This window comes from Oncorhynchus masou, chromosome 30, assembly GCF_036934945.1.
Source record: "Oncorhynchus masou masou isolate Uvic2021 chromosome 30, UVic_Omas_1.1, whole genome shotgun sequence".
Taxonomy (NCBI): Eukaryota; Metazoa; Chordata; class Actinopteri; order Salmoniformes; family Salmonidae; genus Oncorhynchus; species Oncorhynchus masou.
Window position 1 is genome coordinate 62,214,754 of NC_088241.1, and position 24,770 is coordinate 62,239,523.

The following is a 24,770-nucleotide window of genomic DNA, read 5'->3' on the forward strand; positions in this document are numbered from 1 at the left end:
CCAGAAATTGTCCAAACACACACAAATGTGATTACATCCCTGTTTGTGAGCATTTCTCCTTTGCCAAGATAATCTATCCACCTGACAGGTGTGGCATATCAACAAGCTGATCCTTACACAAGTGCCCCTTGTGTTGGAGACAATAAAAGGCCACTTAATTTTTTTTTTTTTTTTGCAGTTTTGTTACAACACAATGCCACAGATGTCTCAAGTTTTGAGTGTACAATTGGAATGCAGGAATATCCACCAGAGCTGTTGCTAGAGAATTTTATGTTAGTTTATCTACCACAAGCCACCTCCAACGTTGTTTTTGAGAATTTGGCCTCAACCGCAGACCACGTGTATGGCGTCTTGTGGGCGAGCAGTTTGCTAATGTCAACGTTGTGAATGGAGTACCCCATGGTGGGGTTATGGAAGCACAGTAATACTGTGATGAGATCCTGAGGCCCATTTCTTCTTCTTTTTTAAGGTATCTTTGACCAACAGATGCATATCTGTATTCCCAATCATGTGAAATCCATAGATTAGGGCCTAATGAATTTATTTAAGTTGACTGATTCCCTCATATGAACTGTAACTCAGTAAAACAGTTAATTGTTGCGTTTTTATATTTTTGTTCAGGATACATCAACTTCCTGGGGAGGTCAAATGAAACAGACTTGACAACAAGAACTAGAAAAGAACGGGTTTAATTTCTGAGATTTAATTTCTTTTTTTGAAACATATGTGGTTGCAAGCTACTACTTATCTGTGTATGGGTAGAAACAATGCAAGTCCAGAAACCAGGAGAAGGGAGTCAGTTGGGTACTCTAGTCGTCACCTTTGTCTTACTGGGGATACTTCTGTAAGCAATTGGGACATGCAAAAAGTCAAGACCGCACAAACTATGAAAGGTGCTGTTTTGATGGACACATAAAATACTAAAGATATTTTTCCTTCTGTTTTAAGTTGTATATTATTAATAATGTTACTAATAGTTTTGACAAAATGCAAAATGACAAATTACACTTTTTTTTTCTTTTTTAAGAATTATATTAAGAAAAAAATAATATTCCAAAGTTAATCCTTCCTTTTGCTTTCTGTCGTTTAAAAAAACCAAAAAGCAATCTTGAGGTTGACAGAGCAGCAGAGATGTTCTTCATGCAAACTGTAAAGGAACTCCCATGGCTTGACATTTGAGCCAGTCCAAGATTTTTACCATGAGCTACAGATGAATGCATTTCAGCCTTCACAACCTGGGGCAGGCACTTGATTTGGCTCATAGACTGACTACAAGTTTTAAAATATCCTTCATAATTGCTCATTTTTTTTCTTTTCTTTTTTTTTGGTTATGGTGTCGAGCTGTAGCTTGTGTCTAAAAACAAGGACTGGGTTGCAGTGCTGTGCTCCAAGTCTGGGATCGGTCCAAGGTAGTTTTATGGAGATATGCTTTTTATTCTATTCACTATTCATTGTCACTTGATTATCACTATTGTTATAACTACTACTTCTGCTATTTTTATCATTATTCATCACTGTTTTGATTGACTCCTAACGGTTTTAATGATGTCTCTTTACTCAAGAAAGAGAATTTTTATTGGTATGAATATTGAACAATAATGGTGGCAGTGTGTTATAAGTGTGTTAGCATATTGATTCAGCTTTTTTTCCTTACTTGTACTCATTTTGTGTTGGATCGCCATTTGGTTTTCTTTGGTATACAGAAAATAAATACATTTTAATTGAACAACAAAACTGGTCCTATTACCATGTTATTGGCATGTCAGTTGGGTTTATTGCTCCTCAGCTTGTTAAATGAATCTCACCAGTCACTTGTGTTTGTCTACATGTTATCATAACCAAGAGTATTTGCAAATTGACTGGATATACCTATGTGGCCTGAAGGTATGGATGCTTCTAGAGGAGAATACAGTAGAATAGGGTGATGAGAGTTCTACTCCATGAAGAGCTCTCAATATGCATGTTGTTTAGATATTTAGTTTCTAGATTACAACTGAATCTGCAACCCAACCTGATCTGCTAATATGATAATAACTAATTGTAGAAGTTACTCTGTAAATGGAACACCACCTCTCACTCCACTTTTCTTGCAATAACATTAACCACCACCATATTTGTTCAACCATCCCCATGAGAAACATGAGGAAAGAATAGGATTTGGGAATAAATGCTCAAAGTAAGGTCTGAGGTTTAACACAGATTTAGTAATAATAGCAATCAGTTAACAAAGCCTATGTGATTTTTTTTCTTCATATGACATAAATTCTTCCAAATGCACAACACAGTGAGTTTAGCTGATGAAGATTATTTCAACAAAACGAATGTGATCTCCCCAAAGCCTGTGTGTACCACCTTCATTTTCGTTTTTAGCCAAAAACCCTCCAAAAACACAATTTTCCTCATTCATAGGCTTTGTCCAACGATCCATGGCGGAGTTAGTGCCTACAAAAAGACGCCATTAATGATAATGCAATCATAGGTCGCAAAACAAATGGGGGAGTGGGCTTTGTGATTGACAGACTTCTAATCGAATCAGATTTTGAAGTTTAAGACAAAAAGGTTAAAAAGAGAATGTGCTGCCAGATATCCAATAGACGTAGGGGTGTGTGTCTACGATCATCAACTGACTAATAAAATTGCGAGTTCACGCCCGCAGTGTAACTCCACCCCCCGGCATCCATTTCTGAACGGAGGGACACGGCGCTAGCGAAGAGAATCCTCGATTTTATGTATATTTCTTCATGTATATCACTGTAGATTGTCTTCAGAAAATTCGCGACATAAATCTGAAGTAGCCACTAGTCTGTGAAATCGTAGCATATATTATCCGTTGAACCCGTTCGGACAGAGGCTAGAGTTGAAGCTCGCCTTTTATTTCACGTTTAACTTTCCTAAGCGGCGTGTTCAGCCGTTTTTTTCTCCTCTTCCTTTGCCCCGCTCACCCCCCCCCCGGTGTGAGTAGTGGCCTGTAACGTTGATTTAGCCACGAGGCGGGTCGGATCAACCGGAATTGGGCGATGGCGGAGTTCGGTAACGGACTGGACTCAGGAATGACGGAGGAATCCCTACTGGACTCAGACCCAGGGCACCCAGAACTAGAAGACCCGGGTGTTGGCGATGAGCCGGGATTAGAGGAAGGAGAAGCTGCAATTGAGGACCCGGTAAGTGAAGGGCATAGTTTATGCCCAAAGACTCTCTAAAAGTTGAGACAAATGTCTATTGTACGATATGTATTGTGGGTGTAAACACGTTATTTTAAGATGTATTTAGCTATATTTATATACCCTGTGGTGGTATGTGACTGACTTATCTCTTTGGTCGATACAACCGCCATTGTGGCTCACGCAGTGCAGTATAAATGGGTGGTGACATGCGTGAGTTTTGGCGGCCATGTTGGTGCAGCAGCGGTGGTAGTTTCTCTGCAGCAGAGTTGTCGACCTAGTGGGGGGAGAAGGAAAAAAAAATATTCGTCGCTAAAATGCGAGACCGAGATGTGGACAGGGGCGAGGGTAGGACAGGCGCCATTAGCCGCGGCATTGCGAGTTTATCTGCAGACACGGAGAGAGCTCACGGTAAACACGCCTCCTTTATTTCCCTCGTACAGCTGCTGAAATAGACGCGTATACATCATATGATGGTCAATTAACGGTCATTTTACTAGCAACAAGCAAGCGTTTTAATGTGCTGTTAGCCACCCTTCTAACCGCATATAGCTAAAATGCTAGCAAAGGGTATGCGGCACTTGTGCTATTGTAGGTACGATTTTATATGGACATTCAGGCTTGATATAGTGGAGGGAGCCGAGTCGCTAACTTCGCTAATTGGGACGATCATGACATGCCACTTGACACACGTTCATCCTCCCACTTAAGGCATTTAACGTTAGAGGGATATGCACAACACAAGCACTTTTGTGCGAACGATTAGTCTTTAATGTACTCTTTTGAGTACAAGTATTCTGTTAATACATTTGTGGGTCATGGTTATTATTGTAGTTGTGTGCAAAGATGCCGATTGCCAATACTTTGAAATTAAAGCTTTTGGTTTGCGTTTGAATGTTTTTATAGCTACAATATTTCAGGTTTTATACGCACGTGATTGTTCGTTGACACAGAATGTGTTGAAAAGCAGTTGTGGGGGTGAAATGTTGTTTTTTTTTATTTATTTTTTTAGGGCTGGGCCCGCATCCTTCGGGTCTTTATTTTTAGGGCTGGGCTTGCTTCCTAACATATTTTCATAAGGGGGAGGGAGGGAAGAGACACTAAATATGCAACAAAATACAGACATGTATCAGTGATGGTCGAGTCAAATAAGCCATGTTGTTGCCATGAATTTCAGTGTCCGTTTGAAGCCTGTCAAAGCTGTTGGAATTCGTCTATTGGTTGTGGGTGTCATGTATGACATCCCCCAAGATCTGGAATGGGTTTCACTGTAAATGTTGTCATTCAGTGAGTGCATGTCTATCATTATCTAGTTGAGAATGCAGCTGTGTCTGTCGAGTGTCTGAAATGAATGGTGACTAAATCCTGCCTGTTACAAAGACCCAGCCAGTGGTCATGTGCCAGGCTGTTCCACTCAGAAGTAGAAATGGGGTCAGCTCAGGCTGCTGAAATTTCAATTGTGTTATGTGCATGCAGATCACATATGGATATATTCCTTTGGTTTCTTTTTTTTCCCCCAGCTGATTTCTGTCCTGACTGGTGTGGTCTTTGTAATTGATAGGTGTCTCTTTGTTTTATTAATATATATATATATTTTTTTTTTTCAGGAGCTGGAGGCAATCAAAGCCCGGGTGCGAGAGATGGAGGAGGAAGCAGAAAAGCTGAAGGAGTTACAGAACGAGGTGGAGAAACAGATGAACCTTAGCCCTCCACCAGGTGAGTTTGTGGGAGGAAGGAGTAATGAAGTGTCCTCGGAGAATGTCTTCCAAAAATATGTTTGAGAACACCGACTGAATGTTATATTTCACTGACGTTTCCAGAGAGCAGATGCAAGACAGATTAATATCAGACTCATCCAAATGTATATCTGTTTGTTCTTTAGTTCACCGTTTTTAAATTTCACTCATTGCTCAATTTTGCTCTCATTAGCCGGTCCCGTCATCATGTCCATCGAGGAGAAAATGGAAGCCGACGCAAGATCAATCTACGTTGGAAACGTAAGGCTTCGCCTCCCCTTAACCTCCCTGGATGTTATTTGGGTTGTTCTTAGGGATGTAACGATTCCCCAATATGCATCGGTCCCTGGTAAAAATGTTTAAGATACAATGCATTTGGTCAGGGGGAGCCCCAAACCAATCCAAAAACAAGCATGCATCGATCAGAAAACCGATTCTCACTTTTACAAATCGCCCAATTCACTAATGTTTTTACTCATTGTTTTATCTGTTGGGATGAAATTGATGCATCCTCTCCTTCAGTTCAGTAACCTATCAAGATTTTATGCATGTAACTGTGTATGACTGTCACATAACAACTGTGCTGCGCACAGTGCAGGAGGCACAGCTGCTCGCGGCAACAAGAGGTAGGCCTATTTCTTTTCTAATAGGCTATTTGAACATCTGCGCGGCACCTACAGCTTTCAGATGCTTCTCAAATGGCTTTCGCAATGTCAAATTGTAGGTTTTATTAGTCATGACAAGCAATGTCATTTGCTTGTCACTCAACTAATAGTTAGCAAGTAGGCTGTAGAAAATTGTTTTACCGGAGTTGTGTAGCCTAACAGAGTGGAAGCAAATGCTGATTGGGGTTTTCAAACGTTCCCATTGTCCAGGCTAACATAATACATCGTTTTGGTAGTTTTGCTTTAAACAGTCAGCATGTTTGGTCATTTTTCCATGAACAGGGTAATTTTCATTTTTTTTTTTTTTGCTAATAAGTATTGCCGTAGTACCCGCTCACAATTTGAATCAGTGGCTGATGGTGATTTCAGATAAGTACGGGGCAAAAAGCATACATTCCCCACCCCTAATCTGATAGTGGCCTGGTAGCTGCTCAGTCTGCTGTATGGGTCAGCTCAGGTACCGACATACACCGTTGACATTGAGACACACGCGGTCATTTAGTTTAGAGAAGTAAGTAGACGGATCCAGCTCAGAGGCCCAGCTCCTGAGCTCCCATCATCAGCAGCAGATTTGAATTCAAAATGGAAAATAAATGTGTTCATGCCACACACAAGTGCATAGACTCCTATCGAACTAAATCGCATCAATTCGTTCCCTCTAATTAAAACGAATCACACGGTCATTGCAAACTAAGGCCATGTATCTAGATATTTATCGAATAGCTCATGAAAGGAGATGCATTCAAACAGAGCAAGCAAGGATGTGTATGTGGTGATTCTCCTTGTCATTTCTATCAGTTTGCATTTACTATCAGTTTCAAAGGGCCGACTCAAATTTCCATAAATGTCCGTTGACATTAGTGAATGATTTTCACATGCATTTGTGCATAAACTTTTAATTTGGGTTTTGGCCCCAAGTGAATTCTCCTATATGGAATCTACTAGCCACTCTGTTTTTCAGAGGTATCTCACATGTTCTCCCTCTCTGTGGAAAGGTGGATTATGGCGCCACGGCGGAGGAGCTAGAAGCCCACTTCCACGGCTGCGGCTCCGTCAACAGAGTCACCATCCTGTGTGACAAGTTCACAGGGCATCCCAAAGGGTACGTATCTACACCCCGTTCCTCCATGTGCTCTTTCACTACAGGCCTGTGAGTACACAATACTACCGTCTTCTATCAGTCATCTAGAGCAGTGATTCCCAAATTTGTTATAGTCCTGTACCCCTTCAAACATTCAACCTCCAGCTGTGTACCCCCTCTGGCACCAGGGTCAGCACACTCTCAAATGTTTTTTTTTTTTTTTGCCATCATTGTAAGCCTGCCACAAACACACACTTCATGATACATTTATTAAACATAAGAATAAGTTTGTCACAACCTGGCTTGTGGGAAGTGACAAAGAGCTCTTATAGGACCAGGGCACAAATAATAATATAATAATAATCAATCATTTTGCTCTTTATTTAACCATCTTACATATAAAACCTTATTTGTTCATCAGAAATGGTGAATAACCCACCACAGGTTAATGAGAAGGCTGTGCTTGAAAGGATGCACATAACTCTGCAATGTTGTATTGGAGAGCATCGGTCATAATTTTCCAGTCTGTGCCTGTATTTAGTTTTCATGCTAGTGAGGGCCGAGAAACCACTCTCACATAGGTAAGTGGTTGTCAAGGCTATCGGTGTCTTAACAGCACGATTTGCCAAGGCAGGATACTCTGAGCGTTGCCCAATCCAGAAATCTGGCAGTGGCTTCTGATTTTTAAATTCAATTTTCACAGAACCCCTTGTTGCAATTTCAACAAGGCTCTCTTGTTCAGATATCGGTAAGTGGACTGGAGGCAGGGCATGAAAGGGATAAAGAATCCAGTTGTTTGTGTCATCTGTTTTGGGAAAGAACCTGCTTCTTTGCGTGCCCAACTCACTCCGGTCCTTCGCTATTTGACATTGTCTGGAAGCTTGAGTTCATTAGCACACAAAATTATACAATGAGGGGAAAGACCTGTGTGTTGTCCTTGTTAATGCTGACCGAGAAGAGCTCCAATGTCTTAATCATAGCCTCAATGTTTTTGTCCCGCACATTGAATATAGTTGTGGAGAGTCCCTGTAATCCTAGATTCAGATCATTCAGACTTGGGAAAAAAACATCATCCAGATAGGCCAGTTGTGTGAGAAACTCGTCATCGTGCAAGTGGTCAGACAAGTAAAAATGATGGTCATTAACTTCTTCGATATAGGGGGCAGTCTTTTAATTTTTGATTAAAAAAACGTTCCCGTTTTAAACAAGATATTTTGTCACGAAAAGATGCTCGACTATGCATATAATTGACAGCTTTGGAAAGAAAACACACTGACGTTTCCAAAACTGCAAAGATATTATCTGTGAGTGCCACAGAACTGATGCTTCAGGCCAAACCAAGATGAAATTTCAAACAGGAAATGGCCCAGATTTTGAAGGCGCTGTGTTCCAATGTCTCCTTATATGGCTGTGAATGCGCCAGGAATGAGCCTACACTTTCCGTAATTTCCCCAAGGTGTCTGCAGCATTGTGACGTATTTGTAGATATATCATTGGAAGATTGGCCATAAGAGACTACATTTACCAGGTGCCCACTTGGTGTCCTCCGTCAAAATTATTGCGTGATCTCCAGCTGCGTGCGTTTTTCCATTTTCTTCAGAGGAGAAACACAACTGCCACGAATGATTTATCATCGAATAGATATGTGAAAAACACCTTGAGGATTGATTCTAAACAAGGCTTGCCATGTTTCTGTCCATATTATGGAGTTAATTTGGAAAAAAGTTTGCCATTGTAATGACTGAATTTTCGGGGGGTTTTCTTAGCCAAACGTGATGAACAAAACGGAGCGATTTCTCCTACACAAATAATCTTTTTGGAAAAACTGAACATTTGATATCTAACTGAGAGTCTCCTCATTGAAAACATCTGAAGTTCTTCAAAGGTAAATGATTTTATTTGAATGCTTTTCTTGTTTTTGTGAATGTTGCCTGCTGAATGCTAGGCTTAATGCTATGCTAGCTATCAATACTCTTACACAAATGCTTGTGTAGCTATGGTTGAAAAGCATATTTTGAAAATCTGAGATGACAGTGTTGTTAACAAAAAGCTAAGCTTGTGCGTGAATATATTTCTTTAATTTCATTTGCGATTTTCATGAATAGTTAACGTTGCGTTATGCTAATGAGCTTGAGGCTATGATTACGCTCCCGGATACGGGATTGCTCGACGCAAGAAGTTAAAGAACTTTAAGCTCGTTTTTGAAATTGTATTTATTTAATAGAGCGGCGTGTCAATACTTTGCCCCTTGATTACCAGAGCACTTCTGTGTTGTTAAGGCGTTACATGGTCTCTGCCCATATCATTGCATAGTGCAGAAAATACACAAGAGTTCAGGGGCCTTGCTTTAACTAAGTTAACCATTTTCACTGTTGTGTCAAACGTCTTTCACGCTGTCAGGCATTCCCTTGGCAGCAAGAGCCTCTCGGTTGATGCTGCAGTGTACTCAAGTGGCGTTGGCACTCACGTTTCCACTATGTCTCCCTGTCATGGCTTTTGCGCCATCATTACAGATACCAACACATCTTGACCAAGTCCTTTTGATGTCACAAATCTGTCCAGTACTTAAAAATATAAAAAATTATCCTCTCCTGGTTTCCAGTGCTTTGCAGAAGAGCAGTATTTGTTTCAAAACATCTCCTGCCATGTCACTGTGTCGTGAAACAGTTTATGAAGGCATTGTCTGTACGTGTTTTTTTTTTTTTTTTTTTGCCTTTTCCCCCAGCATTGTCCCAGCCATATCCACGGCAGCGGGAAGAATGAAGTCCTCCACAGTAGTATGGGGTTTGCCTGTCCTAATCACTCGATAGCTCACCATATAAGACGCTTCTAGCCCCTTCTTATTAATGGTATCTGTTGCTTTTATACATGTCTTACTACTCGAAAGTCATCTTTATTCTCGCTCAACTCCCGTGGCTTATCTTTCAAATGTCTGCACGAGTGAAGGCTTCACTGAGTTGTGAGATCGTACTCTTGCACATATAACACACTGTGGCTGAGAAAAGGCACTACTCCCAATATAAGTGAACCCCAAATCAATGTAGTTCTCATCATATTTGCACCTCTTCGATGGTTGGACCCTGTCTGTTTGGTGCTTTCCCGGGTAAGGGGTCAGTAACTCTCCAGCTGCATCAGGTTCACCACGGTCAGTGTCCATGCTAGCTGGGCTAACAACAAATGTAGAATTACTGATGCTAGCATTGGATGTGCTTATGGAAGCAGAACAACTTGTGTTGTCGACAGGTGCAGGTGTAGTACTGCTGGAAGTAGCAGTACTACCAGTAGAGTTGGTATATGTCGCTATAGAACGCGGTCCTTACTACTTTAAAAAAAAAAAAAAAAAACGTTTAGCAATTTTTGTGCCAACTAAATGAGCCGCTGCTACATTTGGCAACAGACGGACCATTAGTGGAATTCCCGCGAGATCGTAACGGTTAATGTGATCGGATGTTAATTATTTGACTAGGCTACCTGTATTTGACGTTGTGTTATTTCACTGAACACTAGATGGTTTCATTTGATTTTTGGCAGTGAAACAACGCTACTCAGGCAATACAAAAAAAAAAACTCACCCAAATGTATAGCCCTGTTGGAAAATATAAATGAGCTGTTCCACAATGTGGATTTTTATTTTTTTATTTTTTTTTTCAACAAATGAATGTGAATCACATTTTTATTTGGCGTAGCCCCGACGGCATTGCGTACCCCAATTTGGTCATAAATGGTCTAGAGGAATGAGTATACACACCGCACTTTACTAGATTGTAATTGTCTACACTCAATGTGCAGGTTGGCAATGTAGCCCACTTTCATTCACATGGATGTACAGTGCCTTCAGAAAGTATTCACGCCCGTTGACTTTGACTATAAGTTCCACATGGAAGGAAACCAGACTCCACTAATCAGGCAAAACAAGCTCTATAACTCGCTTCATGCACACATTCCTATTAAAATATGCATTGACCTGTATTGTGAGTAGCCCTATTCAATCTTAAACTGGGTAGGTTATCAGGAGTTTTACCATTTCAAGTAAAATTATTAACATGTTATGTAGTTTGGTTAACAAAAAAAAAAATCATTATGGTTGGATTTTAAAATTCATACATGGCTGTCTCTGGGGAAATTGTCATAAATATTTTGAAATGATATTGAATAACGACCTATGCATATGGATCATTCTCTAATTACATCTAAGTCTAAGAGCTTTGCACGCCTAGATTGTGTACAATATTTGCCCGTTTTTATTATTTGAAAAAGTCTTCCAGCTCTTTCAAGTTGGTTGTTGGACACTGCTAGACAGCCATTTTAAAGTCTAGATTTTCTAACCAATTTAAGTCAACTGTAACTAGGCCACTCAAACATTCAATGTTGTCTTGGTATGCAACTTGTGTATATTTGACCTTGTGTTTTAGATTATTGTCCTGTTGATTTGTCTGCCTGTATCTGTTGGAAAGCAGACCGACCCAGGTTTTCCTGTAGGATTTTACCGGTCCTTGGCTCTATTCTGTTTTCATTCTGAAAAAACGTCCTAGCCGTCCTTGCCGATGACAAGCATACCCATAACATGATACAGCCATCACCATGCTACAAAATATGAAGTGGTACTCTGTGACATATTGTGTGATGGGGGTTCTACTAAGCTAACATGGAATTGTTTTAAGGTCATACCAAGGTTCGTTTAGCTATTTGTTTTTATATTTTAGGGCCCTTTTAAGGTATCAAAAAATATAAAATTGTTTGAAACATTGAATTGGTCCATAGAACACATTGATGAAAAAAGCTTCATACATGGATGAAAAGTGTGTATATGTATGTGTGTGTGTGTGTGTGTGTGTGTGTATATATAAAAATGAATGAATGAAAGGAACTGATACACACTATATTCAGACTAGGCCTGTAAAGGCCCAAGAGCCACTGATCGAGGCCAGCCTAAATCTACAGGCTCACCAAGTCTATGTTGATCATCCATGTTTTTTACTACTTTTCATCCATGTATGTAACTTTTTTTTATCAATGTGTTCCAGATCTGTGTTCATCCGACAATTCAATGTTTCAAGCTAAGATTTATATGTTTTTTGATAAAAAGGGCCCTAAAATATAAAAACAAATAGCTAAACGTGCCTTGGTATGACTAAAACAATCATCTCCCTTGCTTAGTTGAACCCCCATCACACAATACGTCTAAAGTGGACTGACTTCAATTTTGTGCATGGTGATGGCTGTATCATGTTATGGGTTCTTGTCATCGGCAAGGACGGCAAGGAACGTTTTTAACAGAATGAAAACAGAATGATCCAAACAGAGAAAATATACAGGAAAACATGTGAAGTGTTGGTTTCCAACAGATACAGGCAAAAATCAACATTTTACATTTAAGTCAAAACACAAGGTCAAATATACACAAGCGCTTACCAAGACCACATTGAATGTTTCTGACATCCAGTGGAACAGTTGACTTAAATTGGTTAGAAAATCATTAAGACTTTAAAAAAGGCTGTCCCAAAATGTCCAACAACCAACTTGACAGAAAAGACTTTTTTCTCTCAAAACTTTGGCAAATTTAGTTTCTATCTCAATGGCAAAGCTCAGACTTAGATGTTTAACAAGATGATCCATCCATCTGACTGATGTGGCATGTCAAGAAGCTGATTACTCACACACACATCACTGACACATGTTCACCTTGTGCTGGGGGACAATAAGGCCACTCTAAAATATGCAGTTTTGTTACACAACACAATGTCTCACAGTGGGGAGAACAAGTATTTGATAACCTGAAAATGTCCACCAGTGTTCCTGCTGGGAAAGCATGCAGAGGTCAATATTTTTAAATCATAGGTACACTTCAACTGTGATTTAGAGAATCTAAAACAAAAACCCAGAAAATCACATTGTAATTTTTGTAATGAATTCATTTTATTGCATGACACAAGTATTTGATACATCAGAAAATCAGAAAAATTTTGGTACAGAAACCTGTGTTTGCAATTACAGATTTCATGTTTATCGTCCCAGCTGTAATGGACACAAAGGTTTTCTTTTCTGACACAATGCAGTATCCATTACTATAGCCATGCACCATTCATGACTTGTCCAGATCCTTCATATTAATTTAATTCATCTATATAAATGTCTTTCAGCTGCTGCCAAAAAGATACTCTAAAAAGGGTTCAGGTCTGGAACAAAATATTAAGAACACCTTCCAGGACCTTGAGATGCACCCCTTTCCCTCAGAACAGCCTCAATTTGCCCTGGCATGCACTCTATAAGGTGTTCTGTTGTCATGCTGGAAGACCCAGCCACGTTCATTTTCAATGCTTCCCAGGTTGTCCAATTTGAGATACATGGCCCCATCCATCCTCCCCAAACGGTTTTGCAGTGTGAAAGACCCAGCAGCTCTGCAGAAAAGCATCCCCAAAGAATGATGTTTCCACCTCCATGCTACCAGTATGCTGTTCTTGTGGCACTTCATCCTTTTCTTCCTCCAAACACAGTGTACCCATGATAAAAATTACAGACTCTACATGCTTTGTAAGTGGGGAAACAAGTAAAATACATTGTATTTTGCACTTTTCTCCCCACTGTATAAAGCATGCAGAGAAAGTAACTTATCATGGGTACATGTGTTCAGAGGGTGAATGGGCAAGACAAAAGATTGAAGTCCCAACTGAACAGAGTATGGAGTAGGTGCCAGGCATCATTCTTTGGGGATTGTGTTTCTGCAAAGAGGCTGGGTCTTTCTGCACTCAAAAGTTTGTGTATCAAGAATGGTCCACCACCCAAATTGACAACTGTGGGAAGCATTGAAGATGGGTCATGGCTGGGTCTTCCAGCGATGACAACGACCAATACTTTCCACAGAACACCTTATAGAGTGCATGCCCCGACAAATCTCAGGCTGTTCTGAGCGAAAGGGGTGCAACTCAATATTGGAAGGTGTTCTTAATATCTTTGTTCACGCTGATACACCTCTGTTTTTTGGCAGCAGGTGGTAAGACATTTATATAGATCTGGAATTAAATTAATATAGAGGGGCCAAACATCCACTAGTCATGAATTGTGTGCAAAATGGTCATTATGTCAGAAAAGAAAACCTTTGTGCTCCATTACAGCTGGGACAAAACAAAATTTCTGACAGCAAAATATTAAGTTCTGCATTTTGCTGATATTGTATCATTGGAATAATGTCATGCAATAAAAGATAAATATGAAGTTACAAATGATTACAATGTGATTTTCTGGGTTTTTGGAGGCCAGTTTTAAATTCCCCTAAATCAAAGTTGGAAGTAGTTATTGTATGATTTAACATACAATTTTCCTCTGCAACAGCACTGGTGGACATCAGCATGCCAATTTTGCAGGTTATCAAATTGAGACATTGTTCTCCCCACTGTGTGTGTGTGTGTGTGTGTGTGTGTGTGTGTGTGTGTATGTTTATATATATATGTATGTATGTGTACATACACAGACAGACAGACAGACAGACAGTGCCTGTGTATATATGTGTATACAATCAATCATATATACAGTGCCTTGCGAAGTATTCGGCCCCCTTGAACTTTGCAACCTTTTACCACATTTCAGGCTTCAAACATAAAGATATAAAACTGTATTTTTTGTGAAGAATCAACAAGTGGGACACAATCATGAAGTGGAACGACATTTATTGGATATTTCAAACTTTTTTTAACAAATCAAAAACTGAAAAATTGGGGGTGCAAAATTATTCAGCCCCTTTACTTTCAGTGCAGCAAACTCTCTCCAGAAGTTCAATGAGGATCTCTGAATGATCCAATGTTGACCTAAATGACTAATGATGATAAATATAATCCACCTGTGTGTAATCAAGTCTCCGTATAAATGCACCTGCACTGTGATAGTCTCAGAGGTCCGTTTAAAAGCGCAGAGAGATGAAAGAACAAGGAACACACCAGGCAGGTCCGAGATACTGTTGTGAAGAAGTTTAAAGCCGGATTTGGATACAAAAAGATTTCCCAAGCTTTAAACATCCCAAGGAGCACTGTGCAAGCGATAATATTGAAATGGAAGGAGTATCAGACCACTGCAAATCTACCAAGACCTGTCCGTCCCTCTAAACTTTCAGCTCATACAAGGAGAAGACTGATCAGAGATGCAGCCAAGAGGCCCATGATCACTCTGGATGAACTGCAGAGATCTACAGCTGAGGTGGGAGACTCTGTCCATAGGACAACAATCAGTCGTATATTGCACAAATCTGGCCTTTATAGAAGAGTGGCAAGAAGAAAGCCATTTCTTAAAGATATCCATAAAAAGTGTTGTTTAAAGTTTGCCACAAGCCACCTGGGAGACACATCAAACATTTGGAAGAAGGTGCTCTGGTGAGATGAAACCAAAATTGAAATTTTTGGCAACAATGCAAAACGTTATGTTTGGCGTAAAAGCAACACAGCTCATCACCCTGAACACCTCATACCCACTGTCAAACATGGTGGTGGCAGCATCATGGTTTGGGCCTGCTTTTCTTCAGCAGGAACAGGGAAGATGGTTAAAATTGATGGGAAGATGGATGGAGCCAAATACAGGACCATTCTGGAAGAAAACCTGATGGAGTCTGCAAAAGACCTGAGACTGGGACGGAGATTTGTCTTCCAACAAGACAATGATCCAAAACATAAAGCAAAATCTACAATGGAATGGTTCAAAAATAAACATATCCAGGTGTTAGAATGGCCAAGTCAAAGTCCAGACCTGAATCCAATCGAGAATCTGTGGAAAGAACTGAAAACTGCTGTTCACAAATGCTCTCCATCCAACCTCACTGAGCTCGAGCTGTTTTGCAAAGAGGAATGTCTCTGGATGTGCAAACTGATAGACATACCCCAAGCGACTTACAGCTGTAATCGCAGCAAAAGGTGGTGCTATATTGACGACGTTATTGTCGGGTTGAAATATTATAGATCATTTAGGCTAAAAACAACCTGAGGATTGAATATAAACATTGTTTGACATGTTCCTATGAACTTTACTGATACAATTTATTTTTTGTTTGCCTGTTTTGACTCCGTTTGAGCCTGTGGATTACTGAAGAAAACGCGTGAACAAAACGGAGGTTTTTGGATATAAATAGACTTTATCGAACAAAAGGTACATTTATTGAGTAAATGAATGTCTTCTGAGTGCAAACATATGAAGATCATCAAAGGTAAGGGATTAATTTAATCTCTATTTCTGAATTTTGTAATGCTTCTGCTTGGCTGTTTATGGTTTAAGAATTTGTCAACTGGGCTATGTTCTCAAATAATCACAAGGTATGCTTTCGCCGTAAAGCATTTTTTAAATCTGACACCGTGGTTGGATTCATAAGAAGTTAATCTTTTAAACCTATGTTAAATATGTTTTTATAATGAATATTTCTGTATTTGAATTTGGTGCTCTGCAAGTTCACTGGATGTTGGCACGATCCTAGAGAGGTTAATGACCTAAGGCTCACATTTCTGTGTGCTAATTTATAATTAAGTATGATTTGATAGAGCAGTCTGACTGAGCGATGGTAGGCACCAGCAGGCTCGTAAGCATTCATTCAAACAGCACTTTCGTGCGTTTTGCCAGCAGCTCTGCTATTTATGACTTCAAGCCTATCAACTCCCGAGATTAGGCTGGTGTAACGATGTGATGTGAAATGGCTAGCTAGTTAGCGGGGTGCGCGCTAATAGCGTTTCAAACGTCACTCGCTCTGAGACTTGGAGTAGTTCCCCTTGCTCTGCATGGGTAACGCTGCTTCGAGGGTGGCTGTTGTCGACGTGTTCCTGGTTCGAGCCCAGGTAGGGGCGAGCAGAGGGACGGAAGCTATACTGTTACACTGGCAATACTAAAGTGCCTATAAGAACATCCAATAGTCAAAGGTTTATGAAATACAAATGGTATAGAGAGAAATAGTCCTATAATTCCTATAATAACTACAAATTAAAACTTCTTACCTGGGAATATTAATATTTATTTAAAAAAAATGTAACCTTTTAACTAGGAAAGTCAGTTAAGAACAAATTCTTATTTACAATGACGGCCTTTGCCACCACTGCTAAAGTACGGCATATAAATAAGTTAATTGCACACTGTGACTCCAATTCCCAGTAATGTTACATCGGTTGAGTTACAGCTTATTCTAATAGCCTGGAGGGGTCTAATCTGAAGTGCGTAGAAACTGGCGATCTGGTTGTTCAAATTTAAGCGTTGTTAATCACACAGTTTATTCTCGTTAAGGGAATTGAGGAAAAAGAGGTGTCGACATTTGTTTAGTGAATTGTGCTTTGCGATTTATTTTTATTTTTTTTTAGAGCTTCAATATTTCCGTTCTCTGCGATTTTGTCGTTTGTGACCCATTTTCATGTTTCTGCTGCTGTTGCAGGTTTGCCTATATCGAGTTTTCAGACAAGGAGTCTGTGAGGACGGCCATGGCATTGGACGAGTCTCTGTTCAGAGGAAGGCAGATTAAGGTAAGGACGTGACAATGTATACACGTTAGTGGAGGCTGCTGAGGAGTGGACGTTTCAGAATCGCTGGAACCTAATGGAATGGCATCAAACATAGAAACCGTGAATTTGGGATCATTCTGCTCCAGGTATTACAACAAACCCCTCCTCCCCAATTGAGGTGCCACCAACCTCTTGTGATTGCATTTCCATTTGAACCGTTTGGCAGACACTCTTATCCAGAATGATCTGCAGTTAGTGTATTCATATTGAGAGAGTTTGGTTACACAACCACGTCTGTCATGGTAAGTACATTTTCCTCTGTAGCTTTCGGCAAAGTCAGCGCTAGTAGGAAAAATTCAAGTGCCCGTGTCGATTTCAACTAAAGAACTGGGATAATCTCAAGATTTCGACCTATGTATTTGTCTATGACGTGAATTTCAGTCAGATTTCGTACTTGGACTGAGACTGATGTACATGACCCTGTACTAGTGTCTGACTTGTGGAGTCCTGTTTGTCCTCGCTCTTGGTTCTGGCAGGTGGGGGTGAAGAGGACCAACAGGCCAGGCATCAGCACTACAGACCGCGGGTTCCCCCGGGCCCGCTTCCGCTCACGAGGAGGAAACTTTAACTCGTCACGTGCACGTTACTACAGTGGCTACGCACCGCCCAGAGGCAGAGGACGGGCCTTCAGGTGAGCACCCTGAGATTGGGAGACAGCTGGTCATTACCGGAGGGAGGAGGAGGAATATGGAGATGTGAAGGGGCAGAAGACTGAGTAGTGAGAATATAGAAGTAGTGGGGGATGAGCAGGAGATGGTTAGCGGGGGGAGAAGAGGACCCCGTGAAGCGTTGTTAGCCCCGGGGGGGCCAGCCCCGAGGGCTCGGGGGTGGGAGGGAGGATGGCTAGCCCCGGGGGTGGGGGGAGGGAAGATGGCTAGCCCTGAGGGCTCGGGGGTGGGAGGGAGGATGGCTAGCTGGGGGGGTGGGGGGCTAGGCTCAGGAGATGGCTAGCCCCATGGGGTAGGGGGAGGATGGTTAGCCCCGGGGGTGGGGGAAGATGGCTAGCTGGGGTGTGGGGGGGGGGCTAGGCTCGGGAGATGGCTAGCCCCATGGGGTAGGGGGATGGGCTCGGGGGTGGGGGAGGGCTAGATGGGGTGGGGGGCTAGCCCCCCATGGGCTCGGGGGTGGGGGAGGGAAGATGGCTTAGCCCCATGGGCTCGGGGTGGGGGGGAGGGAAGATGGCTAGCTCGGGGGGAGGGAAAGCATCACTCTGTCCATCAATAAGTGTCTGGTCTGAAACTGGCCATATAGAGAATCATTGAGAAGGCATGTCTATAAGTCTGCCTGTAGTGGGAGGAGCCTGAATCTGTGGCTGCCATTGATGATCAGTGAAGGAGGTTCCACAGCAGAGTGGAGGGAAGGTTTCCTTTTAGAGTGGGGTTGTAGAGAGAGAGACAGGTGGGAGGGAGTCGTGTAGGTTCGATGGGGGGGGGGTGTGGTCTTGTTGCGTGCACCATCTATAACTGTTTCAGAGGAGGCAGCTAAACTCTCAGCCCACAGCAGTGAGGTCCACCCAGGCTGTACATGTATGGGAGGCAGGCTGTTTGTATGGCTTGGAGCTACATTACATGTACACACTGACTGTGAGTGGGCATCTCTCCCACAGTGCTGCTCATTAATGCTAAAGGTGACAGGCAAAGTGTTTCACTTAAATGTCAGTTTGTTCTCATTTGTTCAGTGCTGATGGTCGTATTCCATTTTTATAATTTTGATCATTATATGATGCCGTGACGATTTTAAATGCAAAGACGTTAATCTTTGTAAATGCATTGCTTAAACATTAATTGGCATGTGTATCTGTGATAGTTCAGTTGTTCTAATGATGTACCAGTGTTGAGCAGGAGCCTGTATCCATCCTGTGTTCCGTCTCATCAACGCAGTGCTGTGTGTTTACCTGTCCTGGGCCAGCTGTGTGTTCACCTGTCCTGGGCCAGCTGTGTGTTCACCTGTCCTGGGCCAGCTGTGTGTTCACCTGTCCTGGGCCAGCTGTGTGTTCACCTGTCCTGGGCCAGCTGTGTGTTCACCTGTCCTGGGCCAGCTGTGTGTTCACCTGTCCTGGGCCAGCTGTGTGTTCACCTGTCCTGGGCCAGCTGTGTGTTCACCTGTCCTGGGCCAGCTGTGTGTTCACCTCTCCTGGGCCAGGTGCTCCAGAGCCGTGTTTTGCCTGTGACCTTTTCCAAAGCAACACCCCTGGTATCTGGATTTGTTTTCAATCTGTACAAAAGCTTGCCCCCTATGTATGTAAAACCTGGAGTGGATCAAAGTGCTGTGCACTGGGAGTCTGGTGTGTCTCCCTGGAGTGTGTGTCCTACGGTGTCTCTCAGTGTGAGGTGAGAGGGGGGGGTTCCCATGATGACTCATTGAGCTCTCAGTGGGCCTCACTCTGGAGCTCTGTCTCTGGACCCATGTCCTGTTTTGTTATTTTTTAATTTATTTTTTAAATATTGTTTCGCTAAGAAGAGGGGCTGCAGAGCAAGCACAATGAGCATCCTCGCCAACTGACATGCACTGACAGATTCTGACCAATGGAACAACTTGTCCACTCACTACTAGACCAATGGGGTCAGTTTAGTCCTATGTAGTAGTACCCCTCTATGGGAGTTGATATGATCGTTAATCACTGATGTTTTAGAGGGGCTCAACTTTTGAAGTCCTATTTAACACATTTTGTAAGAATGACATCCTGGTGAGGTGTATATAATTTGGTGCCAGTCCCAATTGTATGCCCACCACACTCCTATACATAGACTAGCCTGGGAACAGGTAGCCCACTATAGGGAGACGAAAAGCATGAGTCCGGATGCTTTGCCTTGCTCCGAAAACCAACTGTGATGTTAACTACACATTGGTGCATCAGACACACAGATGTCCCCTTGGTCAGACGTTCCCACTCACTGCCTTCACTTCCAGAATGGAGGGTTCATTCCTGCAGCCTGATTTTGACCACAGCATTCTAACCACTGGTTTCTACTCATGTGACCTGTGTGTTTGTGGGTACTGGATGCCTGGGTTTGATGTTTGTGGTGTGTGTGTGAGACAGGGTTTCTGTTAGCTGGTAATAGGCAGCTTTTATCTGTTTGTTTTTTTAGAAAAAAGGTGAGAAATAAAATTGGTGTTGACCAATTTTCTGGGAGAAGAAAAAATCCCATTGTGGGATAATGCATTATTTTTTTTTGCTTATTAATTGATGTAAATGCATTTGACTGGTCATTCTTATCGGTCTTTAGGTTAATTTGTATAATTTAGTGGAAATAAATTGTCACGTGTACAGTATATTTTATGTAGCTTATCACACGACTACCTATGTAGAGCCTTTGAGTGTAAAATCTGTCTGACCAAGAGATGCTGCTGTACCTTGTGGTGCTTTCAACAGAACTGGGAATACCATGTCAAATCCCGACGTCGGAGATTTAGAGTCCTCAGTTTCCCCGAGTTGGATGACCGTTCAAAACAATTTTTCGACGGTCGTATTTTTCCCAGTTTTTAAACGCATCGTCAAACTGCAGCGGAAGGCATGCTTCAGCAGTGCATCGCAAAGTGGAGCGACGGCCAGGAGGCCGTTTGCATTCTGAAAACATGCATAATTGTTTGAAACCTGAATGTTTCGCTACATATTATGGGGGGTGTTTTACCTTGCTTCAAATGAGCTTACTAGATCTCTCTCTCTAAAGCTCTACCAGATCTCTCTCTAAAGCTCTACTAGATCTCTCTCTCTAAAGCTCTACCAGATCTCTCTCTAAAGCTCTACCAGATCTCTCTCTAAAGCTCTACCAGATCTCTCTCTAAAGCTCTACCAGATCTCTCTCTAGATCTCTCTCTCTCTCTCTAAAGCTCTACCAGATCTCTCTCTACCAGATCTCTCTCTAAAGCTCTACCAGATCTCTCTCTCTAAAGCTCTACCAGATCTCTCTCTCTAAAGCTCTACCAGATCTCTCTCTCTAAAGCTCTACCAGATCTCTCTCTCTCTAAAGCTCTACCAGATCTCTCTAAAGCTCTACCAGATCTCTCTCTCCCTAAAGCTCTACCAGATCTCTCTCTCCCTAAAGCTCTACCAGATCTCTCTCTCCCTAAAGCTCTACCAGATCTCTCTCTAAAGCTCTACCAGATCTCTCTCTCTAAAGCTCTACCAGATCTCTCTCTCTAAAGCTCTACCAGATCTCTCTCTCTAAAGCTCTACCAGATCTCTCTCTCTAAAGCTCTACCAGATCTCTCTCTCTCTAAAGCTCTACCAGATTTTCATCTGTCACATCCAACCCACTCACCTGTGCATTGCCATTTTTACAATGGCGTTTTCCTGCCAATTTGCATTATGGGGTGAACATTCATGTCTAGCCTACTGCCTTGTGCGCGTTGCTGCGCTTATAATGTCAAGATATAATAGTTCATCAACATTTTAAGCTAAACGTTCTGATCTGTTGCATCAAACTCACTGCTTTGAATGTTTGTATTATGTAGCCTAAGCCTATTGGTTGTATGAATTTGGGATCTATCGTCCCAGAGTCTGTTTTGAATAGGCTGTTTCTTTCACGACAAGCTGACCAATAAGAGCAGGTTGCCTAAACCTGTCTAAGATAGTAGATTGACACAGGCAAGTGATTTTGCTGTTTAGTTACTCGTCTTGTTGATATGAATTAGTACATTTTGAATAAGGTTTGGGTAGCCTAGTGGTTAGAGTGTGGAGGCGGCAGGGTAGCCTGGTTGTTAGAGTGTGGAGGCGGCAGGGTAGCCTAGTGGTTAGCGCGTTGGACTAGTAACCGGAAGGTTGCAAGATCAAATCCCCAAGCTGACAAGGTAAAATCTGTCGTTCTGCCCCTGAACAGGCAGTTAACCCACTGTTCCTAGGCCGTCATTGAAAGTAAGAATTTGTTCTTAACTGACTTGCCTGGTTAAATAAATGTAAAATAAAAAAAATGGGTCCAGTACAGTTCTCAAACATCCAGTAAAAATGTTTTCAATGTTGCTGGTCAAATGTCCGGCTACACATTTTCCTAATGGAAACCCTGTTGTGTGAGTGGAAAAGCGCTTTGATGCTGTGTTTGAGTGATGGTGCAGTCCAGGTTGTCAGGAGAAGGGGTCAGTCAAGTCTCCGTGCTGAAGCTATATGTGTTGCCCTTCCTAGCATGTGCCATGTGAATGACTTTGTGACTCTTCTGTGGGGTGAGATGGAGGCTTCTGTCCTCAGGGTCTCTCCCAACAGCGACCTCGGGGGGCCGCTCTCGCAGAGAGAGAGAGAGAGAGAGAGAGAAAGAGAGAGAGTGCCTCACTGTCCCACACACCCCCACACCATTATTTCTATAGTCCTGTATAATCTGAGAATCAGATATTTTAATGTTGGCGAAGCTGTTCTCTGCTTCTTTCTGTACTGTTAATTCATATTCGTAAAAATTTTAAATTGTGGTAATTCAACACTTATCAAAGGCACAATACCATTAAGATGGTATACATGTCATCCTACCAACAATTTGTGTATACTCAAAACAATTATTCATACATATATTTTACCCCTCAGATTGACTTCTCATCAGGCCCTTTTCTACCTGCACACTAACAACCACACCACACACCCTAAAATTGGTGTCCGTCTTTAAGCCAATCAAGAAACTCACCCTCTTTTTCTCTCTCTTTTCCAGGGGCCGAGGGCGAACAACATCGTGGTATTCCCCTTACTAATACCCCCAACCCCCTACTATCACCCCATGTCCCCATACAAAAAAAAAAAATGGAAAAAAAAGTCCCAGGAAAAAACACTGAAGAAAAAAAAAAGATGAAAAAAAAAACCCCCCAGTATTCTCCTGGACAGACTGGCCACAGTGTATGATTGTGTGTGAGCGTGCGTGTGCTGAGATGGTGCGGTCACCCTGGTAATGTATCTGATGACCATCGGAGATTTGGTGGCATTTCTTCTTTGAGAAGATGTTATCTCAGGCTGCAGATTTGTCTCCTTTGTCTGGCTGTGACCCTCACACCCAACACAGCCCCCAAATGCTTGCTTTCGAAAAAGCAAACATCGACGAGAAAGGAATGTCTTTTTTTTTAATTTTTATTTTTTAATGTACCGTCCATGTTAAACTTCAAAGAGCAAAAATGTTGTTTATTTTTTTAAGTTGTGGTGTTGGGCGTTTTTCATTTCTTTGTCTCTGTTTTCTGATCAGTTCCAACTCTCACTACTTTTGCTACCATATTCTCCCTCTGGTTCCATCTCATGCTCTCTTGTGTTTAGTATCTTAACAGCTGTGACTTCTGTTCAGTGGGTCATTTTTTTTATATATATATATATTTTTTAACATTTTGTCTATTGAACCTTTCCTTTTAGTCTGAAGCATTCACCCCAAGAAGGCATGGCCAGAGCTCTGCCAACTTTTCTGTTTATTTTTTTTTTTTTTGTAGGCCTCAACTTTTCCCCCCTCTTCTTGCACCCCTCTGCCTTTCTGTGCTGCTGCTCCTACCATTTTGTCCTTCACCTCTTCTGCTCTCTTTCTCCTTCTCTCCTCTCTGTGTATATTAGACCACTTCTTGTCGTTTCAGGTTTCAGGACCAGTGGAGGCTGACAACGCCTCCTCCAGTGGCCGCGGCGCCCCCCAATGTCTCGGCAGGGTCTCTCTCTCTCTCTGCTCCTGCTATGCACACTCACCCCATCCTGTCTGTGTGGGGGGGAGGGGGTCAGGGCGATCACAGGGCCACTGCAGGGGGTGTTTACTACAACAAGCGTTGAGTTGACTTACTCACCCGGCACGCACTCACACATACTAGGCCCACACACTTCAGACACCACACAACCAAACAACCACACATATTTATATAGCGAGAGCTAGTCAAGATGGCAGCAGCAGTTTTAATTGGGAGTGAGAAAGACCGGACCAGATAAGGGGTGGGCGGGTTCCAGGGCCCGACTTTAACAGTGCGTAGTGCAGCCACGGCTTGTCGAGGACTAGGAGTGGGGCTAAAGGCATCGATTTAATGTAATAGCCGAGAGGGGCGGAGCTTTTATTTTAGGGGGGGATAGGGGGTGGGTTTGTGTGGAGAGGTTTGCATTTTTGAAACGGGAGAGTGGGTTAAACAAAAAAAAGATGTTTTGCTTTTTTTTATTTTTAACCCATTAGTCTGTAATTAGAAAAAAAAATATAAAAAAAATAAAGAAGTTGTGTAAAAATTATTAATTTGTTTGTGATTTGTCCCTAGTTTCAAACGCATTTTAAAATCGGTTCTTGAAAGTAAAGCTGGGAGAATTCTGAACCTATTGACTGACATTCATATTGTATTTTCAGCGGTTTGAAGCTGGTGTAAAATGTAACAAAACGGGAAACATAACTAGCGCACAGAACAGATCTGCTGCTGCTGCTTAGACTTGCTTTCAATGAGAATGACAGATCTATAATCCACATTTCTATGCGAATTTGTCCGGCTTGCCCAAAAGGTTCCATATTGCAGCTTTGAGTGTTGTAGTCTTCTCCAGTACCCTCTAACAACACAGGAGCCGAACACCCTCATGAGGTACAATTACTATTCTAACTATTTTAAATGATTTACTGTAACGTGTCTAAGCCTAACTGCCTTTTTACAAGTGTTCATACTTTCCAGTATTATTTATTATTTGAAAGCAGGGAATTAGATTT

At 41.9% G+C, this 24,770-nt stretch overlaps 1 protein-coding gene across 3 annotated transcripts; it reads left to right on the forward strand.

The window, feature by feature from the left end:
* Positions 1–2,650: 2,650 nt before the first annotated feature.
* Positions 2,651–24,310, forward strand: LOC135522924 (polyadenylate-binding protein 2-like). 3 transcript variants are annotated; one of them, XM_064949632.1, is made up of 7 exons: positions 2,651–3,161; positions 4,769–4,877; positions 5,091–5,158; positions 6,558–6,664; positions 17,031–17,118; positions 17,634–17,788; positions 23,683–24,310. In XM_064949632.1, exons 1-7 carry the CDS (start codon positions 3,018–3,020, stop codon positions 23,867–23,869), a joined length of 858 nt encoding a protein of 285 aa, XP_064805704.1. In that variant the 5' UTR covers positions 2,651–3,017; the 3' UTR covers positions 23,870–24,310. The 3 variants fall into 3 exon arrangements, with proteins under 3 accessions (XP_064805704.1, XP_064805706.1, XP_064805705.1); XM_064949634.1 differs by having other exon boundaries at positions 2,652–3,161; positions 22,788–23,775; XM_064949633.1 differs by lacking the exon at positions 2,651–3,161 and adding an exon at positions 3,465–3,572.
* Positions 24,311–24,770: the final 460 nt, after the last annotated feature.

What these genes read in the sequence shown, in the direction of transcription:
- LOC135522924 (XM_064949632.1), top strand. Translation starts at nt 3,018, where the DNA reads ATGGCGGAGTTCGGTAACGGACTGGACTCAGGAATGACGGAGGAATCC. An exon ending in AAGCTGCAATTGAGGACCCG is followed by an intron (nt 3,162 to 4,768) that starts GTAAGTGAAGGG and finishes TTTTTTTTTCAG; the next exon opens with GAGCTGGAGGCAATCAAAGC. An exon ending in GATCAATCTACGTTGGAAAC is followed by an intron (nt 5,159 to 6,557) that starts GTAAGGCTTCGC and finishes CTCTGTGGAAAG; the next exon opens with GTGGATTATGGCGCCACGGC.